General features: G+C 39.5%; 1 protein-coding gene across 3 annotated transcripts; it reads right to left on the bottom strand.

The window, feature by feature from the left end:
- Positions 1-84: 84 nt before the first annotated feature.
- dgcr2 (DiGeorge syndrome critical region gene 2) lies at positions 85-23,033 on the bottom strand. Of its 3 annotated transcripts, none has more exons than XM_031277879.2 (11): positions 22,607-23,033; positions 9,053-9,085; positions 7,153-7,275; positions 5,175-5,261; positions 4,847-5,057; positions 4,475-4,551; positions 4,202-4,384; positions 3,915-4,118; positions 3,238-3,390; positions 2,661-2,897; positions 85-2,566 (listed from the first exon to the last, which is right to left on the bottom strand). In XM_031277879.2, exons 1-11 carry the CDS (start codon positions 22,686-22,688, stop codon positions 2,334-2,336), a joined length of 1,623 nt encoding a protein of 540 aa, XP_031133739.1. In that variant the 5' UTR covers positions 22,689-23,033; the 3' UTR covers positions 85-2,333. The 3 variants fall into 3 exon arrangements, with proteins under 3 accessions (XP_031133739.1, XP_031133740.1, XP_031133741.1); XM_031277880.2 differs by having other exon boundaries at positions 3,238-3,387; XM_031277881.2 differs by lacking the exon at positions 9,053-9,085 and having other exon boundaries at positions 22,607-23,032.
- Between the last annotated feature and the right edge of the window lie 295 nt (positions 23,034-23,328).

The raw sequence follows: 23,328 nt of genomic DNA, 5'->3' as shown, positions 1-23,328 counted from the left end.
GCAGCTAAATGTCGTGATTGTTGAGGTTCAACATAGAGTTCAGGACGATGGATGCTGTGTTCATACCCACTGACACATGAGTCGTCCTTCATGGTGCAATTTATTTGGCATTTGATTAGATGTACATCTAGCTCAGAAAAACACAAGCCCACCCTCTGAAAATTAAGCTTCTTTTTTTTTTGTAATTAAAAGGCTATGAAATAAAAGACAATGAAATGTAGCATTTGTTGTATAATACATAAAACATTTCAAATCCAATAAAATTTGTTCTCATACCACCATAGTCTAGCAGTGTAAATGCAGCTGTTCGGTTCATGGGCAGGTTTGTGATGCATATGGAGATGTTAAACTATATGCAGGAGTCTTTGAACCTACTGTACAATATGGACTGTTGAGATAAAAAAAAAGAAAAAAAATTTCAATAGAAAGGAAAAATCCTGACATGCCAAAAGATAAAAACATGCACTGCAGCTCCAAAAAGTAGGTTGAAAAAAAACAAAAAAAACCTAAACAAACGATGAAAAAAAACACCCAGAACATCATCTCCTACACTTACAGACATGCAGACGCTACTTTTCCCCACAATTTGAGATTTTGTTTGTTGGATAATCCGCTGTGGATTGTCAATGCCAAAAACAAAGCAAAAGAAAAATGGGGAAAATAAGCTTCAGCACAACATACAGTACATTCAAACATGAAAATACACAGACAAGTCATTCGGACACATTTACAGCTGGTTTTCTTGATGGAGATCAAAAGCGGTTTGAATGCTGGTGGCTGTGAGACGACTCATGTAACTTCTTCAGGCTTTGTAAAATTCATCCTTGAGTGAATCAAACGATTGTCGTCATAAGAGGGGTCTAACAAGTTCTAAATATACAAGTTTACACTTTTTTTTTTTTTTTTTTTAAATTAAAATATTTTGTTGCTGCAATCCCACTGAAAAACAAGGACGGTAACAGACCCATCAACACCAAACAGAAAAAGATCCAAGCTACTGTCAGTGATCTTCATCAGGAGCTGAAAACAACCTCAATCACTGAGATAACAGATGTATCGCGTGAAGAACCACACATACAAACACATCAGGAATGGAAGGGCAGCATCCCAATGTGACAGCTTACAAATTTTTTTGCAAAAAAACCCCCAAAAACCTTGATTAAATCGAGGGATGAGCGTGCAAAACATTGAGCTTTGAATCACTAAACATGGTTCAGTTAGCAAATACACAACTATGCTGCAAAGAGTTGATGATAAAGTAACAACAATGTCTGTATGATTAAACCACTTCATGACTGGAACAGTTATCTTAAATAAATTGATTTCCTCAAATTTAATGACGGGATATCATCCCTAATCTTCACACGAACACTTGAAAAGCTTCATCGCTTCCGCTCGCTGATCAGTGGGGAGTTCAGACTGCATCGATCCCATGAGAAAACAATCAAGATGACAGCCTGCAGTCATAAATCATCAACACAATAACAAACTCAGATATTTATCAGTACCACAACATTCCTTGATACATAATGCCTTGCGTCGGCATTACCTACTAAAAACCTTTTTGCAAGGTTAAACTTCTTAACGACAAAACTTTTTGCTGCAAATATGCACTATAAACCTGGAAGACAGCTTCATTTATCATACTAATAAGAAAGTGAGAGGACAGTAGATTATTATGAGCGAGTAGAAATTGAGATCTGGGGCTGATGAGAACATTATTGTAGCCTGGAGACCGACAGATCAACACAGATAAGTCAGTTTGAACAACAATAAGATGCAAACAAAAACGCACAAGGAACAATAGCTGGCTTCACTGTCCGTCTGTCATTCTCTGCGTTGTGCTGGACTGTGACACACAAGTATAACAAATTTGACCAGCACAGACCTGAAGGGGTATTTACATCAGGGCTCCTCGACCTATCAGGCCAACTCTGAGATGTTTTAAAAGCTTTGCTCAGTCGATGCTAAAAAGTAAAAGTGCAGCCTTCTCAGCTTCAATGAAGTCTTTTTTTCCCCTCTGTTTAGAAACAGTCCTCTCTGCTCCCTCAGATGCCAGTGTTTATATAAAAAAAAAAAAAAGAAAAAAAGAAAAAACACTCAGGACAACTGCAGAAGAGTCTTCAGAAAGAGGGCATCCTCGTACCTAAAAAAAAACAAAAAACGGGCTGCTTCTGATGTGTCTGTACAAACCTAAACTCTTCTCCCTGCAGTCAGCATTTCGATAAATGAAAACAGTCTGTTGCGTCCTCTCCCGGTGCAGAATGCACTCAGGACCATCCTTAACCAGCAGGTAATGTCCGGATGCAGCTCCCTGCTGTCCGTCCACAGTCCTATACTACGGTACTGAGAGAGGAGGCGCAGTCTGCGGGCATGGAAGCGGAGGCGTGGCCATCTGTCGGGGTGTCGGGCCCGACCAGGAAGGTGCTGCTATCTATAGAGTCCTCCCTCTCCTGAGAGGACGGTGCTGAGTCTGGCATGGGACCAGAGGCGTTGGGAATATCGGTCTGGAGCCTGTCTCCCATGACGTTCATCTGGCTCGGCACCATGGAAACCCCACGGTGTCCTGCAGGTAACAACAAAGAGAGGGAATAAGGACGAGAGCGTTACACTCTGTACATGATGAGATACATGAATCAGAAACAAGGATCTGCGCCTACCAAGGTCCACGTAGAGGAGGCTGTCTGGGTTGATGGAGGCTTCGTAAGGAGGAGGGGGATCGTCAGGGTGGTGGATGTCGGGGTATTTGTAGGCTGCGTATGGCGGAGGAGGCTCTTGGAAATGGAAAGCGCCTCCCTCTCCATCATCAGACAAATGCAGGGGAGTGAGGCCCGTGCCAAAGGCATCCGGGCCGTAGTCAAAGCCTGGGACTCGCCTTCCGAGGTTAAAGTGGTGCACTGAGCAGATCAAAACAGAAACAGAGGATGATGTGAAATTACTGTACTTACAATACATACACACACAAAATCAGCCTTTTAAAGAACCATTCATTTACAGCACAAAAAAAGAAGATGGTTTTATGACAGTCTTTATAGAAATTTTGTGTTTTTACAAGATGTTTTCTTCAATATTCTTGATCTATGAGAGAGTCTGAATTGTTGCGCAAATAAGCCATGACTGTTAACAAAGAGCATGGCGCAATGAGTGTTGGTTACTATAGTTCAACTTAGAACTGATTACGATGAGAATTAATGTAAGGAGAAGTGTGTGTGTGTGTCCAACACGCTTAATGCTCACAGTTTCCTCCAATCAGAGTTTCGATGCGTTCACGTCTCCGCTGACGGAGTCTATGGACCATGAAGAGCAGCAGAGAGAGAATGAGGAAGGACGAGATACAGCTGACGATCAGTCTCATCCCGCTGGCCATAGAGTCAAACAGACTGCTTCCATCTGAGGAAAAAAAGAGAAAAGGTGACAAAATAAGAGTATCACAGCACACACTGAAAGCTCATTGGTCCTCCGGAGCATGACAACTGCACACATTTCTCTCGTCCAGCTCATAAAAGGAATTCTGCATTTTTCATGTATGAAGATTAAACTATTTGAAAAAAATGATTCATTACACCTCATGTGTCAACTGAGTTCATGGAAAAATCTAGTAGTAGGGTAGACAGTAGATGCCAACACTTCATTTAAAAACAGGATCAATTAAATCCTGATGTTATTCTTAAACTAAATGTAACAAATATTTCAAAAATAATATGTTGCATGTCTCTTGCAAACAGTGTAAAAAAAAAAAAAAAAAAAATAATAATCCTGTGGCTGAAAGAGCTCGCAAGAAAATGCCACACGTTGCAATAAATTAAATACACTGTAGATTTGTTAGGAGCGCCACCTTGTGCAAACCTCCAAGGATGAATACTCAAGGTTTCTATGCAGCATCTAACACAAATCTTCTGCTAATGTGGCAGTACCTGGGTCCAGGCAGGTGAACTTGCAACACTCTTTGGGATCCTTGCGGAAGTGCTGGCAGCCCTGTGGACGCTCACACAACGCAGCCACGCACATCTCAGGCTCGCCGTCATGACATGTGCAGCTCAGACACGGGTCGTCCCCCTTAGGGGTGAAGTAGTAGCCCTCGTTTACAACGTTATCTTTTATATCCACACACGTTTGCCCTGTTGGGAAAATACAACATCAAGACATAGTCCAAGATAGACATTGTATGCATTTCCTAATGGAAAACAAAATGAGCACATACTCCTCTTGCAGAGAAAGGGGAACTTCTTGTAGCAGTTCTCAGCATGCCAGCTGTGCAGGCCTCGTTCATTCATGCTTTTGATCTGAAAGCGCTGCAGCTGGGCACAGAAGACGTTGTCCTGGGTGGGAGACGCGTCCCCAAAGTTGGTCAGACCCTCAGGTGGCAGAAACACCTGCATCGACCCTGTCGAGGAAAGACAAAACATTTTTAAGCATTACAACAATCAAGTCACAAAATAGTAGTTTGCTTTCTAGAGCAGATAAAGCCACATACCTTTGTATGAGACCTCCCAGCGGCCCTCCAGGGAGTGGTTGTGATTGGTGATCACATACTGGTAGCCCACCCAGAACCTTCAAAACAAACAAAAAAACTAAATTGTTACACTGTTTGGATTTTACTGTCAAATGATCCATTTCAGGTTTTATTCATAAGCCAGTATTGAGCACTTTTTAACAGCCCCTATTGGCCACTAGATGGCCTGCAACCAATGACAGAGCACCGTTAGTCCCCCACCTCTGCTGGAACATACGGATACATTTGACTGTATATGTATACTGTATAGTTATTTCATAAATGAATGAAAGCAGCTATTTTCTCCGTGAATAAAAAGGCCACGTAAAAAGGCAGGAAAGAGGAAAAACTCACTTGCACTGGTCTCTGCGCTCACAGACTTTGTCGTCAAAATCCACCTCGATCTTCAGTATGAACTGCAGCTCCTCGTTGGTAACAAAAGTAGCCAATGAGCCGTTGACTTTCTGACAGGTATCCACGGCCTGCCAGTAGTTCTCGTTCCTCAGGTACACTTTGTAACAGCTGGCCGTCTTCTCATAGTGGTGCCACCCACTGGGGCATTTCTCTATGGACAGAAAAGAAACTTTAGCACTGTGGTTGATAAAAGCTGCATACACATAATGCAGTTTCAACAACTTTATGATCAACTACAATTTACGGGGGAGCGAAGTGAGATGCTTACTGTTAAAGCGCACAGGCTGAGCCACACCGATGACGTCTTCTACCTGGTCATATCCATTGCCAAAACGAAACCTCTCCTCCTTTATAGCTGAATAAAAGAAGACTCAGGTTCAACAAGTGTAGACAAGTTTTTGTATTTGTATTATTAAAAAAAAAGTTTATGTTGTGCAACATGTTAAAAGCCTGAATCTGGCATTGCTTCAGCATCAGCTCTGCCTGTTAGGACCACATTCTAAATCATGTATGTGCAAAAGCCTTCTTTGTTAAAAAATAATAATTTAGCTATAAGTTCATATATTTATACAATTTCCACAGACTGTATGGACTACTGCTGGTATTCCTCTACATACACTTCATTCTCTCGCTTATTATTTACTTCATGTGCTTCGGATTTCTATGTGTCGGGGTTCATTATGATGTTTATTATGACTCATCCTGAAAACTAACTGACTGGTAATCCTTTACAGGTGGTTTTTAAGTGACACTGTAGGCCATAAATAAACTCAGTGTTTCCTTGATTTACTGAAATGATTTCTTCTGCTTTGAATTAGTAAGAAAGAAAGAGCAACTCAGCTCCCTAAATTGAGACATAAACTAACCTGAACACATAACTGTTGACATTTTGAGAATTCATAAATAAAAGGCTTATAATGGATTGCATTTATTTCTAATTTATTTATTTATTTATTTATTTATTTATTTATTTATTTATAAGTATTGATGCAACTGGTTCGCATCATGGCTTTCTTGTGTACAGTCTGCAATGTGCTTGCTGCCAACTGGATATTCACATTATAGGGTTTCCTCTTTAACCTTTAGTGAAGTTACAAGGTTGAGCAGTTTCCGCTGGTATGTGTCGAGCTGGAATTAGTGTGAGGGATCGCTCCACCTTTTCAACAAAGAGCTAATCCCAAACAAGAATATTGATTTCCATGCGTGCTGTTGATTTAGCAGACAATAAGCCCTTACATTGTGTGGAGTTTTCTTGCCTTCCTCTATGAAACCACAGCTACAAGCACAAAGGGAATGGGTAAATAATGCACGATGTTCAGCTTGCAAGTGTGAAATTGATAATAATAAGCAGATTTACTTCTGAACATACAGAATATACTGTAAATGTATTAAGGACTTTTCATGGGAAAACAAGGAATCTTATTTTAACAAACAATTCCTACTTTTATTGCCAGTTCTATAAATGTGGTTTTACTGAGGAATGAATAGAGTCCAGTGTTAAAAACTCAATCAGTACAGTGTTGTTGGCAGGCCTACAGCATTAACGCGAGAGCATGCACAACTACTGCTGTATTGAGGTCACATGCTGAACTCAATCCTTTCAATAATTCCTATTATGCGGTCAGAGATCTGGGGATAAGATCTCTCTGGATTTAAGAGTCGAAAACAATAGGATTTCGGTCAAAGGCTTAGCACTGTAACGTCTATGCAGTGTTGAAGAGATCAACCGGCAGTAAACAAAAACAGAGACACACGTGCAGCCACTCAGAGTTGAACTCTGCCTCCCCCCTGCCATCTGACGCTGCCAGTCAGGAGCTTCTAGTCCTGAATTTTGATTCCTTGTGGTGTTTTAGGACCTGCAGTGTTGAAGCCACATCTGAGCCGTTTGGCAAAAGTAAATAGCTGGATTGAACTGTGTTTGGGATTTGGAACACTACAAATGTTACAGGGTTGTTCCATCGATTCAGTCAGGGATGCATTTTGCGACTCACACTAAAGGCTAATACTGTTAATATGTGGTCGACATGCATCACTGAACATCTCTGGATGTCTCTTGATTAGATCCCAGTGCGTCCTTAAAGCATTCTGGGTGCATTCACACCTGTATTTAGAGCCGTCCAGCTGTGATCTGATTGTCCAAGTGTGAAAAAGGTCCCGGTATGTTGCTGTTCTTTCAAGAAATCTATCATGTTATGGCTGTTAGGTAACAGAGTGGGTGTAAAAGAGCTTAAGTGAGCTATACTCACGGGGACAGTCCATCTCGTCACTCTTGTCCTCACATGCTGTCCAGCCGTCACACTGCCAGGACATTGGGATACACTGCATCTTCCCACTGCGGCAGGCAAACTGCCCAGGGCTGCAGCGCTGCTCTGAAATACAACAAGAGAGTTTGTGTGGTCAAACCTGCACGTGACTGAGCCTTTTCCAAACAAGAGAAAGCCATTTCATGTCAGAGTCCAGCAGAGGACGGCCACGTGAGGTTTAGTTGATAAAAATAAGAGATCTTAAGATGGTGACGGGATGAAAATTTGGGGGTATGCAATACATTAACTGTTTTTTTTGTTTTTTTTTTTTAATGCACACACACACACACACACACACACACACACACACACACACACACCCCCCCCCCAACTGGAAAGATGTAGCCTTCAGACACACACTTAATGTATTTTTGTCTGTTAATACTAGGGCTGCAGCTATCAATTATTTTAGAAATCGAGTATTCTACCGATTATTCCATTGATTAATCGAGTAATCGGATAAGAAATACTTTTGTTTTATTGAAGAGCAATAATATACAATAGTTTGGTTTAATTTTCGGAAAAAGCAACATTTTTATTGCCTACATTTGCTTACAATATCATCTCTCAAAAAACTAAACATTAAGTGCATTTAAGTGCGATATTATATTGTTTTTAAAGAAAACATTTTCTGAAATGCAATAACAACCTCAAACTAAGACCTACATTAAACATACATAAACATACACAACACATTCACACATTCAGAACTACAAGTTTCAACCTGAGACTGATCTGTATATAGGTCTATAGGTAAATATTAATTATACTCAACCTATTTTCATTTATATATTTGATTACAATGCTACACAGCTCTGTTACACTTATGCTAGTAGATCGTTGATCAGCTGTTTCTCCGTGAAGAGAGAGGGTGAGAGAAAATGGTGCGCAACAGTCAGCTGTTTTTCTGAAGAGATAGTCAACAAGTCGGCTCTTTAGATCAAATCGTGGTCACCACTACGTATTTTCTTGTCTTTGTTTTTGGTAGTTGTTGTGTTTGGTGTAGTTTCATCGTCGATACGACTCTGTGATTTACTTTTGTCGGGTCCGCTTCGTGGAATGGATGGATGAGACTCAATGTTTTCTGTTGAGATGCTGAAGCATTGACGTCGTGCTATTATTGTGGTAAGCTAGTTCGAATTTGCAGTAGACACACTGTACAGAGTTTTCGTTTTAATTACGTTTGAACTGATTCCAAACTTTGGACACTTTGTCGTTTTCTCCAGCCTCTCTCTTCTTAGCCCCTTGCGCCCTTTCTTCGTTTTGTAATCAGTCTTCATGGCATGTGTCGCAAGCAGCGTCAGCCCGGTGTGCGACAGTAATAATCCTCCGTGCGGAAACACCGTGAGCGATACAACGTTGGTAACATTAATTAAACAAAGCTTCGAGGCAAATCATTTTGCATCGAGGATTTTTAGTAATCGAATTATTCAAGTTACTCGAGGAATCGTTTCAGCCCTGGTTAATACCCTTCAGCAACACAGTCCATCCTAAATGGGTCTCCACGCCATGTGTGATTAAGAGATGCCTCTGCCTTCAACAGGTCCCGACAAAGTTATTGATTACAAGACGAGAAAGTTCAACCGACTGTTGTCATGCTCTTGTTTTTAAGAAGTTAAAATATAAAATATAATAGCTACTTAGAAAATAATATTCTTCTGTTATAAAGAAAGTATAAACAATCACAGGTGTTTTCAGGCTTTATATTTTTTTGCTCGAAGGTTTCTTTTTACCAACTGAAAATAGTCAAGGGTCAGTAATGGTTCAAACTGAAGGAGCTGCTGATATATTCTAACAAAAAGATCAGACAGCCACTACACTAAAAGATACACTGCGTGCTTACCTGACAATAATCTTGCCAGAGCTAGCCGCGGACCTGAAACAAATAGAAAGAATAGTGTGACTAAACTGTGTGTTAATGTGTTGTCTTTTGGGACAATATTCATCCTGCTTGTGCTCATTAGGTTGTGTATAAGGATATATATTATTTATACTGTCAACAGTTGTCTGGTATTTGTCAGTGTGCTCAGTGACTCCCCCAGTTGCTTGCCCAGTAGAAGGTATATTACACCATCTGTTCTGGGATACAGGTGGTTATGTTTCCCTACAATGGAGCAGGACCACCCACTCACCTGACAAATATGGCAATGCTATTTTCACTTAGAAAAAAGCTCGGAGGTATTTCAAGTGACTATTGTTTCATCTGTGTACCAACCAGTCCAGGTTACATTACAGATTTTTCCAATTGCCAACACACTAAAATGACATACATAGCACAATTATTTAAACTGACACACAGAGAGCAAAACCTCTTCTCAAGTCCCCAAAAGTTTAAACACATTTCCTGCTTTACACACATTTTGCAATTCAAAATGGCACTTTTTAAATGCACTGAACACGGTTCTCTGCATAAGACACAACAATCTGACATAAAGTCACATGTTTGCCATTTCAAAACACTGCCATTAAAAATGACACAACATGAGCTAATTGGCCAACATAAGTGCCACCGGGCCAAACAATGGTTAATTGTTACCACTTCAATCAGGAAGAAAGCACTATGAAATGACCACAGGTGCGGCAAGATGCTGCCTAATTATTTTTCTTGCCTCTTTTTTTTCTGCAATTTTCTTTTTCAGTTTACTGTTTTTTGTGAGCATATTTTTGTTCAGTCCAATGTAAATGGGTCAAAGACGAATAAGGATTTAAAATTTGAAAATAAAAGAAAGTGTCAAAAAATGCCAACTCAAGCAATTTCTATTTTCATTAGAGTGTTCTATATACATCTCAACAACAGGAATTTAATTTAGAAATGCAATTTAATTTTTTTTTTGATGAATCATGTGATTTATTCCATGGAAAATGTCCTTCCTGGGTAACGGGAATGGATTTAAAAAATATTTAAATGTCTACCTTTTTAGCATATAAATGTTTAGGCATATCCATAATTACAGCTAATCAAACGCACACTGTTCAAAAAAACTAAGTTTTTAATACAATTAATATGATATATTTGGGTATTTATAATTAAATGGGCTCATCGTTTGATTTTGGTCACACAATATTCCATGCCAAAAACAGAAAAATGATGAAAGAAGTCTTAAAATGCTTTACAGTAAAGGTTATCAGGTTATTATTGTATACTCAACTGAGGAAAACATGATTGTGTAATATACCATGAAAATCTGAGTTTAAACACTTGACTGTGTCATTGTTACTCAGGATGACATCCCGTTAGCCAGGAATGACATAATGCAAAAATGTCAAAAGATTAAAGAAATACATATTATTTTATTAATATAATCTAACATTATCAACACAGTGCTTGAAAAGTGATAAATACTAATAAATAAACTATTTTCACTAACATGTCCAATCTGGATAACAGAGGACATGTCCTGGGTAACAGAAGATCTTCGTTATCCAGGAAGGACAAAAACATGATTTTCCCACCAAAACTCTGTCAAACATGGCATACTCAGCTAAAATATTTCTTAGCCTTTAAAACATTAATGTCATATTTCACATGAAATAGGCATTTTTTTAAATATCAAAACATCAAATATGTTTTATTAGCGTTATCCAGAAAGACACATGATTTTTGGACATAGTTCACCAGTGACCGAAAAAGCAAAATAAAAACTTTTTTAAGGAGAGAATTACTAAACTCTCCAGATGTTTTGGGGTCCTCCAAAATCTTCTTTATGATGTAATATGCTAGAATATGGCATCAAAATTGACGATTTAATAGTATTTCCGCAGAATCCTTTATTATCAGACCATTTTTTAATAACTTTCGAATTCCTACTACCAGACTATACGAAATTAAATAAAAGTTTCTACACTAGATGCTTATCTGACAGCGCTATAGCTAAATTTAAGGAAGATATTCCAACAGCACTTAACTCAATGTCATGCCTTAATATAACAGAGGACTGTTATGTTAACTCTAGTCCCTCCCAACTTGATAACTTTGTAGACGCTGCTACGGCCTGCCTACGGACTACTTTAGACTTGGTTGCTCCTATCAAAAAGAAGATGATGAAGGAAAGGAAACTAGCACCTTGGTATAACTCCCAAACTCGCAAATTAAAACAAATCTCACGAAAACTTGAAAGTAAATGGCGTTCCACCAAACTGGAAGAATCTCTCAGCACTGTAGCCAGGCTGACAAAGAGTCATAGCTCTGTTGAGCCATCTATTCCTATAGCTCTGAGCAGTGATGACTTCATGACCTTTAATGATAAAATTATAACAATTAGAGAAAAAATTCATCACCTTCTGCCCACAGCTTCTAACGGCTCACCATTGGGCGCAGGAGGGCTAGAGAGAACGATAAGACCTGATACTTAGACGGCTTTTATCCTTTAGACCTCCAACAATTAATGTTAAGGGTCTCTTCAGCTAAGCCAACTACCTGTCTCTTAGACCCCATTCCAACGAGGCTACTTAAAGAAGCACTACCCGTGGTCAATACCACATTACTAGATACGATCAATATGTCCTTATTAACGGGTCACGTACCGCAGTCTTTTAAAGTAGCTGTGATAAAACCTATTCTGAAAAAACCCACCCTCGACCCTGAGGTCTTAGCCAACTATAGACCTATATCTAACCTCCCGTTTCTCTCCAAAATCCTTGAGAAGGTAGTCGCTAATCAATTGTGTGACTTTCTGCATAGAAATAGTCTATTTGAAGACTTTCAGTCAGGATTTAGAAAGCATCATAGCACAGAGACGGCACTGGTGAAAATCACTAACAACCTTCTAACTGCTGCTGACAAAGGACTTGTCTCCGTACTTGTCTTATTAGATCTTAGTGCTGCATTCAACACTATTGACCATACCATCCTCTTACAGAGACTGGAACATTTAGTTGGCATTAAAGGAATCGCACTAAGCTGGTTTAAGTCCTATTTTTCTGAGCGATCCCAATTTGTTAATATTAACGATAAACCATCCAAATACGCTAAAGTTAGCCATGGCGTTCCTCAAGGCTCAGTGCTTGGACCAATTCTATTCTCTTTATATATGCTTCCTCTAGGCAATATTATTAGGAAACACTCAATTAACTTTCACTGTTACGCAGACGACACCCAATTATATCTGTCAATCAAGCCAGACGAAAGCGGTCAGTTAGCTAAACTTCAAGCGTGCATTAAAGATATAAAATCCTGGATGACCCACAATTTTCTGATGTTAAACTCAAACAAAACGGAAGTTATTGTGCTGGGACCCAAGCACCACCGAACTTCATTATCTAAATATATAGCTACCCTAGATGGTATTGCCCTGGCCTCCAGCACTACTGTCAGAAATCTAGGAATCATTTTTGACCAGGATCTATCCTTTAACGCCCACTTAAAACAAACCTCAAGAACAGCCTTTTTCCATCTTCGTAACATTGCCAAAATCAGGAACATCCGGTCTCAAAACGATGCTGAAAAACTAGTCCATGCATTCGTAACTTCCCGGCTGGACTACTGTAATTCTTTACTATCAGGCTGCTCAAATAAGTCCCTCAAGACCCTCCAGCTGATCCAGAATGCTGCAGCACGTGTTCTGACAAGAACTAACAAAAGAGATCACATTTCTCCTGTATTAGCTTCTCTGCATTGGCTTCCTGTAAAATCCAGGATTGAATTTAAAATCCTTCTCCTGACCTACAAAGCACTAAATGGTCAAGCACCATCATACATAGAAGAGCTTTTAGTACCTTATTGTCCCACTAGAGCACTGCGTTCCCAGAACTCAGAGCTACTTGTGGTTCCTAGAGTCTCTAAAAGTAGAATGGGAGCCAGAGCCTTCAGCTACCAGGCTCCTCTCCTGTGGAACCAGCTCCCAACTTGGGTTCGGGGGGCTGACACCGTCGCCACATTTAAGAATAAACTGAAAACCATCATCTTTGATAAAGCTTATAGTTAGGGAGTGAGGAGTTGCAGCATAGTAGAGTAGAGGGAGGCAGGAAGTACAAGCCCGTTCCGGCAGGGGAGAGTACGAGCCCGGTCCAGGGCCCCTCTCTTTAGCCTGCCTCTCTTAGTTATGCTATTATAACTCTAGACTGCTGTGGGAAGCTCCTTCCAAGGACACAATGAGCCGCTCCCTCTTCTGTCTTTTCACTTGTCTCCTTTTGTGTGCATCTTAGTCCCAGAAATGCCTGTTACTAACCTAGCTCTGGGGAGTTTTCTCCCCGGAGTCCCTTTGCTTCTTCTTCACCCAGAACATCGCCTTGGAATTGGGTGGCACCTACACCGGGGTCCTGGGTGCAGCTGACGCTATGGACTTACTACACCCTGCTACGCTCTGCGTTTCCCCGCAGTGTCCGACTGCGTCCTGCCGCGTCCAACCGCGTCTACCCAGGCTGCTGTGCCACACTACACCCCGTAACGCCCTGCTGTGCCCTACTATGACATGAACTACTATGACTACCATTGTGATCACTGTTTCACTATCTTTATTATGACTATTATTGCCACCATTCACCACTCCCCCAACTGGTGCCGTCAGACACCGCCTACCAAGAGTCTGGGTCTGTCCGAGGTTTCTTCCTAACAAAAAAGGGAGTATTTCCTTGCCACTGTCGCAATAGCTACTGCTTGCTCTTGAGGCAACCACTGTAATAGTTGGGGCTTCGTAAAGTACAGAGTTTGGTCTAGACCTACTCTATCTGTAAAGTGTCTCGAGATAACTCTTGTTATGATTTGATACTATAAATAAAATTGAATTGAATTAATATCATATTTCATGACTATGCAATTGCATTATGGGTAATTTATGGATTTTAAGGTCTGTTACCCAGGAAGGACATTAGGGAAATCCAAAAGTAAGGACAAAAGTATTTCTTGAGTAACATTTTAGATAAGGGTAGGATTGTTACTATATTTGTAGGTATCACTGCAAACATCGACACAATTATGCCAAAGTAGATAATTAATGCTCTTATTATTATTTTTGACATTTTTGTCACATTTTTATACTTAGATTTTAAGCCCGGACGTTACCCAGGAGGGACAGTTTGGTACTTCTGAGCTCAATAGCTCTTTGAATTAAATTTTTGTTGCAATAAATACCTTGAGAGTTGAGTAATATAATGTAGTTTTTTAAAATTTATATTTTGCATTATGAATATGCTTTGGACACCATAAATGACATGCCACGTCTTTGACCCAAATATATCTGCTGTGCATATGTTGCACTGACTTGTTTGGTGAAAAATAAAAGAAATGTTTCAACAGCATGTGTGTGTGTATCTTCAAATATTTTTGTGCATGTGAATAATCTGAAGAATTTTCTACAATTTGAACTAATTTAGTATTATGGCAAAGCATACTAAAGATGAGAGTGCTTTTCATTATGCCCAACAGCGTGTAGTTGGTTAGACAAAAATCTGGTAATATGAATGAAGTGTGTGCCATTTGGTGCAAAAGTTTGATTTTGATAATGCTATATGTAGTTTGTGCTTCATTTTGCAGGATATATGAGGTATTTTGCAGTTTGGTTGTGTGGTTTTGTGAATTGTGTATTTTGATAAAACCAGCCTAGTTTGCAAAATTGTGTTTTAGGAATTGGAAAAAACGGTAACACACACAAACCAAGACTTTCAGCTTTGATGATCCCATAGAGCAACAACCTACAGTGGGCTGTAACATGGTGATTAAAACAGACCTGCACAAATTAATGATTAGCCCGAAATAAATAAAAAACGTAGGTATGTAGTTTAAAAATGATTTACTTTTACAAACCAGACGCAAATTACAAGTTTTGACCTTATTTGTAATCATAGTGCAGCCTCATCAATAGCTTTCTTTTCAGAAACTAACCATTCAACTGCAGCTTCTCCCTAGGTTTAAATACAAGCCAACAGGACGATTGTTCAGACCTTCAAAAAACACGATTAATCATATTATTCAAAAACAGGAATCTCACATTACAATAGATGTAACCTTGTTGTGTTCTAACAGAGGACACAAACCTTGCTTTATTGGGTCATATTGACTTTATTTTGCACAACATCCTGTTCACTGTATAGCTCAGATGTAGCCAAGTGGAACAAGGTTAATAAAATGGTATTGTTTTGTGTTCATGTTTTCACTTGCATAAAGAGCAGAGATGTGCTGTAATGGGCTTCCTGTTTTTGTAAAACGTTCAGATATGGTGTTAGTTGACGACCTATCCATTTCCCCATTGGACCATGTTTAAACAGAGTGAAGCTCCATCTTGAGAGAGCTGACGCTACACAAGGCCATACTATTATCAACTATAAATGATGAGAAAAAGGCTTTCAATAAAGCCTAGGTTGAAAAAACAACCTATCCTTTAAGGCTGATCTTAACGCAGGTTGCCTTCACTCTGCCTAAAAAGGTGTCTAACAGCAGACGTCACCTTAGTTAATGCTAAGTGGATTGAGACGCATTACAGACCCGTCTGTCTCCTGGGACCTGATGCATTATCATCGATCCCAGGGAGCCTGAATATGTGTCAAATTGATGGATAACATTAGAGACCATTTATCCCAAATGTGATGTTAATAATGAATGCATATAAACAGAATAATAGACTAGATAAAAAATGCTTTCAATGATAGTAAATCTGTTTTAAGTGGCTTGCAAGGTACTATTATTATGTGAACATATCTTTCATTTAACTATTTTATGATGATCTTTGAACACATTCACCAGAGGGAGATGTGAAGATTTCCCTTGTCTGTACATGGCTTAAAGGTGATGTAAAATCCTTCCATGGACTTTTAAAGTTTACATTTTTGTTTCAATAATACATATTGTAATAAGACTCGTTGTTTTGCTATGTTAACTTACTGGGAGGCTAGCGAGCAAACAAAACCCATATCCAGCTGGGGATTGTTTATATAAACGTAGCAGACTCATTTTAGGCTGGATCTGCATGTGCTCACGACTAGAAAATAAACAGCTGGTTTGTGCTTTCTGCTGCCTGTGGTTTAAAGAAGGACTTGCTGCCTGCACCGATCAGTATTCATTCTTTCTGTGCTTTTCCGATAACTGCCACTGGGAAATTCACAAGAGCAAAATGTATTTAGATACCGGTAGCCTACTGCTTTAGGTTATCAGATATATCATATGTTGAAGGCACAGCTTGGACATCTCCAGGTTAAAAAGAACCTTCTATCTATAACCGCTTCAAGTTTAAGTGCACTTCCCTTGTCATTATCTGAACTTCTTGGTGATTGGGATTACATCTGCTGTGGTTAACAGCTGCCTTAAAGCTTATCTTCTCCTCCTTGTTTGATAGGGATTTCACCATGAGAGATTTTACTGTTTGGAGACACAAGCTAGAAGAAGATGATGGCTCATAATTAACCACAATATGCATGATGCAAGGTAGTGCACATGCTTGACATGCAAGCACACATGCTTATGCATCTGCCTGGGAATCACTGCGTTATTGACTGATGCATGACAATGGAGCAGTTCTGAGTGCCATTGGCAAGCAGAATAAAAATCATCTCTTATTGTGGCTATTTCTTTCATAGGCTTTAAAAAAAAAAAAAAATTCTAATTAGTCAAGTCTACAAATGAGTGAACACTGGCTACCCTGAGACATGTGAGCCTCTGCATGTCTTACATAACCACCAGGAAAATACAATACAGACTATGAGACTGCCCCAACTCAGTATAATGGCACAGTGAACTAGCCTTGTACACGGCATCATCTCCAGCCGCTTATGATTCACATCAACACTGAGGCTCACTGTTAGAAGCAGTGAGTGGGTGTGGGCATTCATTTATTTTTCTTTCTACCACAAATTCCTTTAAAAACATAGCTTGGTTTGCAAATCATCAGGACAGCCTACATAACAAAAAGGGTAGGAAGTGAATACATCTTTTTAGTAGGGCTGTCCTCGACTAAAGAAATTCTTAGTCGACTAACACTTATATGATTTTGTCGATTAATCAATTAGTTGATGTAATCGACAGAGCTGTGCTCTTTGAGGTGATTAAGACTAGAAAAACACAATATAAATGTAGTTAATGAACCATCTGTAAAACTGAGTTTCTCCACAATTAATCCTGCAAAAGCACCACTTTAAATCTTGTGCTTACCAGAAATGTGCTCATAAGTTTCTTGGAAATGAGTAATTAAGCATGAATAAGCATAAAAAATGACTCATCAACTAAAGAAATCTTAGTCGACTAAGACCAAAACGACCGATTAGTCGACTAAACGACTAAGAGGTGGCAGCCCTACTTTTTAGTACTAATGACAACGTCAACAATTAAAATGGTAAAAGAGTTGCTCTTAAATACAGATCTGTGGCGCTGGCATTTAACATATTAGGATAAAATGTTAATACTGGTCCTTTATAGTGTTTCAGGGATAAAAAGGACAATCTTTACTGACCTACAGCATAAAATAATCATAATCACTCTACAGGCAGAGATTCTCGGCTTTCGAACATATTGTCAGTCTGACTGAAATCTCTCTTCCCTGTGGCACTGTCCGTTACCTCCCCTGACATTTTCATTTTCTCCACATACACTTAACGATACAGGAGATCAGCATGAGCAAGATGTTGCAAAATGTTTCAGGTGTGAAGGTGAAAGAGTCTTGTTCTCGAGCCAGAAATATGTAGAAGGTCAGGGCTGCCTCACAGAGTCCGGTAGCAGGAAATAATTCATCTGTGTTATTATAACTTCTGATTGCTGATAGACATCAATAAAGCTGTTAAAACATTACTCCTGAAATAGTAGAATAATATTATTTTACCAATTTGATTTATTCCTATTGTCAAAAACATTTGACACTAGCCGTATTGGTGGATTACCTTTCTCACATTTCAAGCTAATAACCCACTCAAAGATTATAGTTATGAACTTGTAAGTATGTTTTAATGGCTTTCATTGAGCCAAGGAACACCTCTTGGCTGTTCTACATCAGAAAGTAAATTATCTGCAAACAATTGCTTTCTAGGTTGTGCTGAGAAGAATTGCTGCTTCCAGTTAGAAAAAGATACAGTAATCAATGGACCTTGTGCTTTAGAAAAGACAAACATAATGTAGGTATGTCCAAGGTTGAAAACTACATAGTGTATATGCACTCAGTAACAAAAATTATTTTGAGAAAACCCATTAAGTCATCAGTCACAGTGGAACCATAATCTATCTTAATATTTGGCCAATAATACTCACTGCCCTTACCATCACATCAACAACATGAGTAATTTTTCCAACACCTTTACTTTAATAGTATTTACTTCATAGTCTTTCACTGTGGCTATAACTCAGGTCTTCTCCTTTTGGCTTACTGCACTGTCCGATGCAACTGTAGTCTCGTCAGGGAGGTATCAGGTGAACAAAAACATCGGACTGTTGACAGATGATGTTGGTCAAAAGTTAAACTGCAGACAATTTACATGTAGTGATAAACCAGCTGCCAGTGTAACTCAGACGACTCGCTCACCCCCAATAACAATAAACAAAGCTCAGTGGACGGGTTGCTCAAGTTGATGGCCGTGTAGTCTCGCATTGCCAGACCTTCCTCCACCAGGGCTCGACATTAAGGCTTGTCCGCTTGTCCGGGACAAGTGGATTTTTTGTAGGGCAAGTGGAAGAGACATTTACTTGCCCCACTGGACAAGTTAAAACTCAAACAAACTAAAATGCCATGTTACTTCACGTTATGTGCCACTCATTACGTCTTATGTTACCGATTTGAAACAAATACATTTTTTTCCCCACAATCCGGGGCAGCGGACCCAGCGGGTCAGCGGGCTGCTAACGTAGACCCAGCCCGCTGTTGAGCTCATTCTCTGTAAACGATGCAGCATGAAAGCACGCCGAGCCAGCCGGTGTTAGTTGGCTAAAATGAGCTTGCTAACTCCACCTTAACGTTACATCGTTCACAGAAAACGAGCCAAATACATTTGTCACTCGTGGCGATAGCAGTGTGCGTTGTGTGGATGGAGCATTAAGTTAATTTGACTCATTTAGCGGCTGGCTCTCTGCCTCGTAGCGTTACTACTCCACTGCTCGTTTGTCAGTTATTGTAAAACCTCAGCTCCGCGACTTGCCGGATTAAATATCAGGTAATAATCAAGTTGCTACACCTTTTAAAAGGATCTCTTGGTAAATCAGTCTCTGCCGGGTAGAAAGTGAATTTGTATTTAAAAAAAAAAAAAAAAAAGGCAAAATCCATTGTTATGTCTACAAAATTATTTTAGATATAGTGTAAGTTCAAGTCATCACTACCTCTGGTCAAAATATTGACTTAGTATCTAAATATATTGACTCAGTATCTCAGAATATAAACTAAGAATCTCAAAGTAATGACAACATTTAAAATATTGACTTAGAATCTCAATATACTGGCTTAGTATCTCAATATATTGACTTAATATCTCAAAATATTGGCTCTGTATCTCAATATATTCACTTAGTTACTCAGAATATTGACTAAGAATCTCAAAGCAATGAGAACATTTAAAATATTGACTTACAATCTAATATATTGAAATTGAAACGTAAATGTACTTGTCCAAAGGACAAGTGCCTCAAAAAGTTAATGTCAAGACCTGTCCACAGCACTGCGGAGGAAGGTCTGTCTAGTCCACACAGCATTCCGGGATGGGAGAAAAACGTGCTCTGGTTTATTGCCAATCACAATTGTCTTGGGCGGCGCTAAGCGTGGCACGGCGCCTCTGCAAAACAACCTCGGGAAGGAACTTGTTTTGGTGGAACGTGTACGTTCAAAGGTTGTTTTAGTCGTGCAACAGAAAGCTCAGATTGGACAGATAGTCTAGCTAGCTAGCTGTCTGGAATTACCCTGCAGAGATCTGGGTAGCAGTTAGCCATAGTCCTCATAAATCAACCAGAGTTTAGAACGCCAACACAAAGAAAGCGGAAGGTGACGAACATCCAGCCGAAAATGAGGGACGTCCGGCGGAAATTCCGGCGGCACCTGAACAATCCGGAAATTAAACGTTGTCGATATAGACTGATGGCAGTGCAAATGCAAGGCTAGATTTCAGTCTCAGAATCTGACGTTTAGCCGAACTCTGCTGCTGCTGTTTAGTCTAACCCTTATTTATTGTCAGTATCACATTCAAACCAAACCTACAAGCTGCCTGCAGCTTCAAGGAGCACATACACTGAACAAAATTATAAACGGGCCTTTTGTGTACATAGAAAACGTCTTATTTCTTTGAGTTCAGCTCATGAAAAATGGGGGCAAAAACAAAAGTGTTGCGTTTATAATTTTGTTCAGTGTACATTTTGCGATTGTTACTAAGCAAAACTCACATTGAAGCCTCTCATTTCTATACTTCTGCCATTGCATTGGACAGAAGGTTGGGGAACACACAGGACAAATGGCCATATTAAAATCAGGTGGACAATGTATTTATTTGCGTGACATGCACGTCTCTGTAGCGTGGGAGTAAACTGAAGCGACCACAGGACATGTGTGCATGTGCTATCCACCGAGCCACCGCACTGCCCTGTGTATGATCAAATCTATTTCCCTTTTTTTTAATTTGTCACGTACTTTTGCAATATTGTGATTAATGTAAAACATACATGCATGAGCAACCCACAGAGACACATTTGCATGTGATATTTGGACACTAAAAGTGATTCTCATCATATTTTGAATTAAAAGCACCTCCAACATGTTTCATTCTCCCTTGGATAGAAAGTATGTAAGGCCCAACTACATTAAAACATGTTAACATTTTAATGTTGCCTGGCTCACTGGCATGTTCAAAGCTGGTTGTACAAAACTGAAGGATATAACCAAAGAGCCATTTAATGGCCATTTAATTTTATGATGCATGTACCTTTCCTAATCAGCAGCAGTAGATGCTGTCAGATTCTGAAAAGGTGCTGACTCAAGCCTACCTGTGTGAAACACCTGCTCAAACATTTTTTAAGTGAATTATGTTCAGCAAACTGGATTATTCTTAAGATGAATGTGCAAGTTGTGTGGGCATCAAGCTTTGGGAAGCCTGCACTTGATGTGCATTGGGATGCTCTCCAAAAAAAAACCTTCCACGACACAGTCTGTGCAAAATACGATTAAAACAGATAGTCTTCCCTGTATGAAGCTTGGCATGAAGGCCACACTATCCCCAAAACAACTAGGAGTTGTTTCAAACCCTGACAATAATACTCTTTTTAAAATTCAAATTATTTTAAACAAAAAAGGTGTTGTATTCACTCTTCAACATTAGAGTAAATAACAAATTCACCTTTTAAAAAGATGATTACACTCTATAATTGAGGTTAAATGAACCACAAAGAGCCTCATAATGTCAACTTAATATTTTCATAAGAACCAATCACAAATGAACTATACAAACTGAAGTATGCAGTGTTGTGTGTACTGTGTTTTTTGGGCAATCCTTTTTGAATAAGCCAAACAATAACGTGTTTACTCATGACTTGAACTGATAACAGTTTCTCCAATTCACAAGACTGTCAGGATCACAAGACCAGGCCTAAATTAAAACCACAAGATGCATTCATGTTTTTGCAGCATGAAGGAATCCAGTAAAGGCTATGCAAGTGTTTGCATTCAAAGCATGAGTGCAAGCTTTCAATTTAGACAAACGACATGAATTAATTTACCTTATTTGGATCATAAAACACTGGCATTTTATGACAGACATGACTACCCGAAGATGACTTTAGTGTACTATAAGAGTATTTAAGGTGGCTAGATTATTTTTAAACAAACATGCACACGTGTGTATTTTCTTGGGGTTTTCTATGTTTTTAAAGTCATAAGATTGTGTCTGCAGTATGTGTTGCACAAAAACGACAGAAGCATCTTAAGGAAAGTGTCATGACAATTACATTACTGTGGAGTTTATCTCTCGGATATGTTTAACTAATGAGAGCTAGCTTTTGTGATGCAAGAACATGAATCTCTGACATGCATTTCAAATTACAGCTTCACGTCTAAGCGCATCCACAAACACACCTACGTACAATTGTTGATGGCTGTAAGATACCCACCTTTCATATTTTGTGTGAAGAAAACACATTTTCCCCAATACAGCTGTATTGATAATTGGCAAAAATAGCGTATGAAATAGAGGCAACGGTCTATATATTGAATAAATGAAAAGCGATTATTGAAAATAATGTTATGTGGACTGTTTATACATATTTAATGTTTGTCGTTTAGTGATTTCCAAGGGAGATTTCAGTTACTACTGCTACTTTTTTATTATACTGGTCCTCCACACTGTCCAGGAGCAGTAGCACAGCCGCGGTTTAAAAACAACCAGAGTCCCTGGTTTATCCAGCAGGCCTTTCCGCCTGACCTGCCGCTTTCTGCTTACAGCTGTAATCTCTTTCTCCAACTTCCGAGACGAGCTCACGGGAATGTATGCAAAGGAAAAACAACTTGAATTGATTTACCTGTCCGTGGTGGGTCCGTTAACGTGAGGACGAAGAGAAGAGAGAAGAGGACGAAACTGCTGCTGTCAGCCTTTGGCAACATTTATCCTCCATTCATAGTAACTCCTCTATCCAGAAATTTAAAAAATATACCGTGGATCTGCACCGCCGCCGCCCTCACTGGAGTTATAACGTTAAACGCTTAACACAGTTTATACCCATTTTTATGTACTCAAAGAGGAAGCTAACGAAGAAAAATAGCGGATGTAAAGCATAGTCGCACCACACAGCGACACAGATTGTGGTTAGTCTGTCCGAGCAGCTAATGTTTGTTAACTGGCTCTACCGTTAACGTCCTCCGTCCTCTCTTGCTGCTCTGTGTGGAGCGGCGCTGATCCAAGATGGCTGCGGCCTCCCATCACAACAATCCCAAACATTCAACACGCAGGCTATCAGGTGGAGGAGCTGTCGGGGCGGAGTTAAGCCGTTTATGCTGCATTCACGAGCTCCTCCGATGGCCTCAATGTTATAATACATCCATGGTCGCCGAGTTGGAAAGTCGTCCAGTATTTATTTTCAGTATAACTAACTGTTACAATAACGCATTACAAATTAAATGTGAGATTTATTTTCAAATGCAATACCGTATTGCGCATTTCGCCCACAATGTTACTGCGTAGTAGGACGCCAATTCGGCACGTCGTGTAGCGAAAATTTTGCCGACTTGAGGGGGCATTTACGTG

This window comes from Sander lucioperca, chromosome 1 (assembly GCF_008315115.2).
Source record: "Sander lucioperca isolate FBNREF2018 chromosome 1, SLUC_FBN_1.2, whole genome shotgun sequence".
NCBI classification, from domain to species: domain Eukaryota; kingdom Metazoa; phylum Chordata; class Actinopteri; order Perciformes; family Percidae; genus Sander; species Sander lucioperca.
This window is presented reverse-complemented; position numbering and strand designations above follow the sequence as displayed.

Excerpts from the sequence above, each read along its gene's own strand:
- dgcr2 (XM_031277879.2), bottom strand. The coding sequence starts at position 22,688 with ATGTTGCCAAAGGCTGACAGCAGCAGTTTCGTCCTCTTCTCTCTTCTC. Across the intron at positions 3,391-3,914 it reads GTTCACCTGCCTGGACCCAG|ATGGAAGCAGTCTGTTTGAC; the intron begins GTACTGCCACAT and ends TTTTTTCCTCAG. Across the intron at positions 2,567-2,660 it reads CCTCCTCTACGTGGACCTTG|GACACCGTGGGGTTTCCATG; the intron begins GTAGGCGCAGAT and ends TGTTACCTGCAG.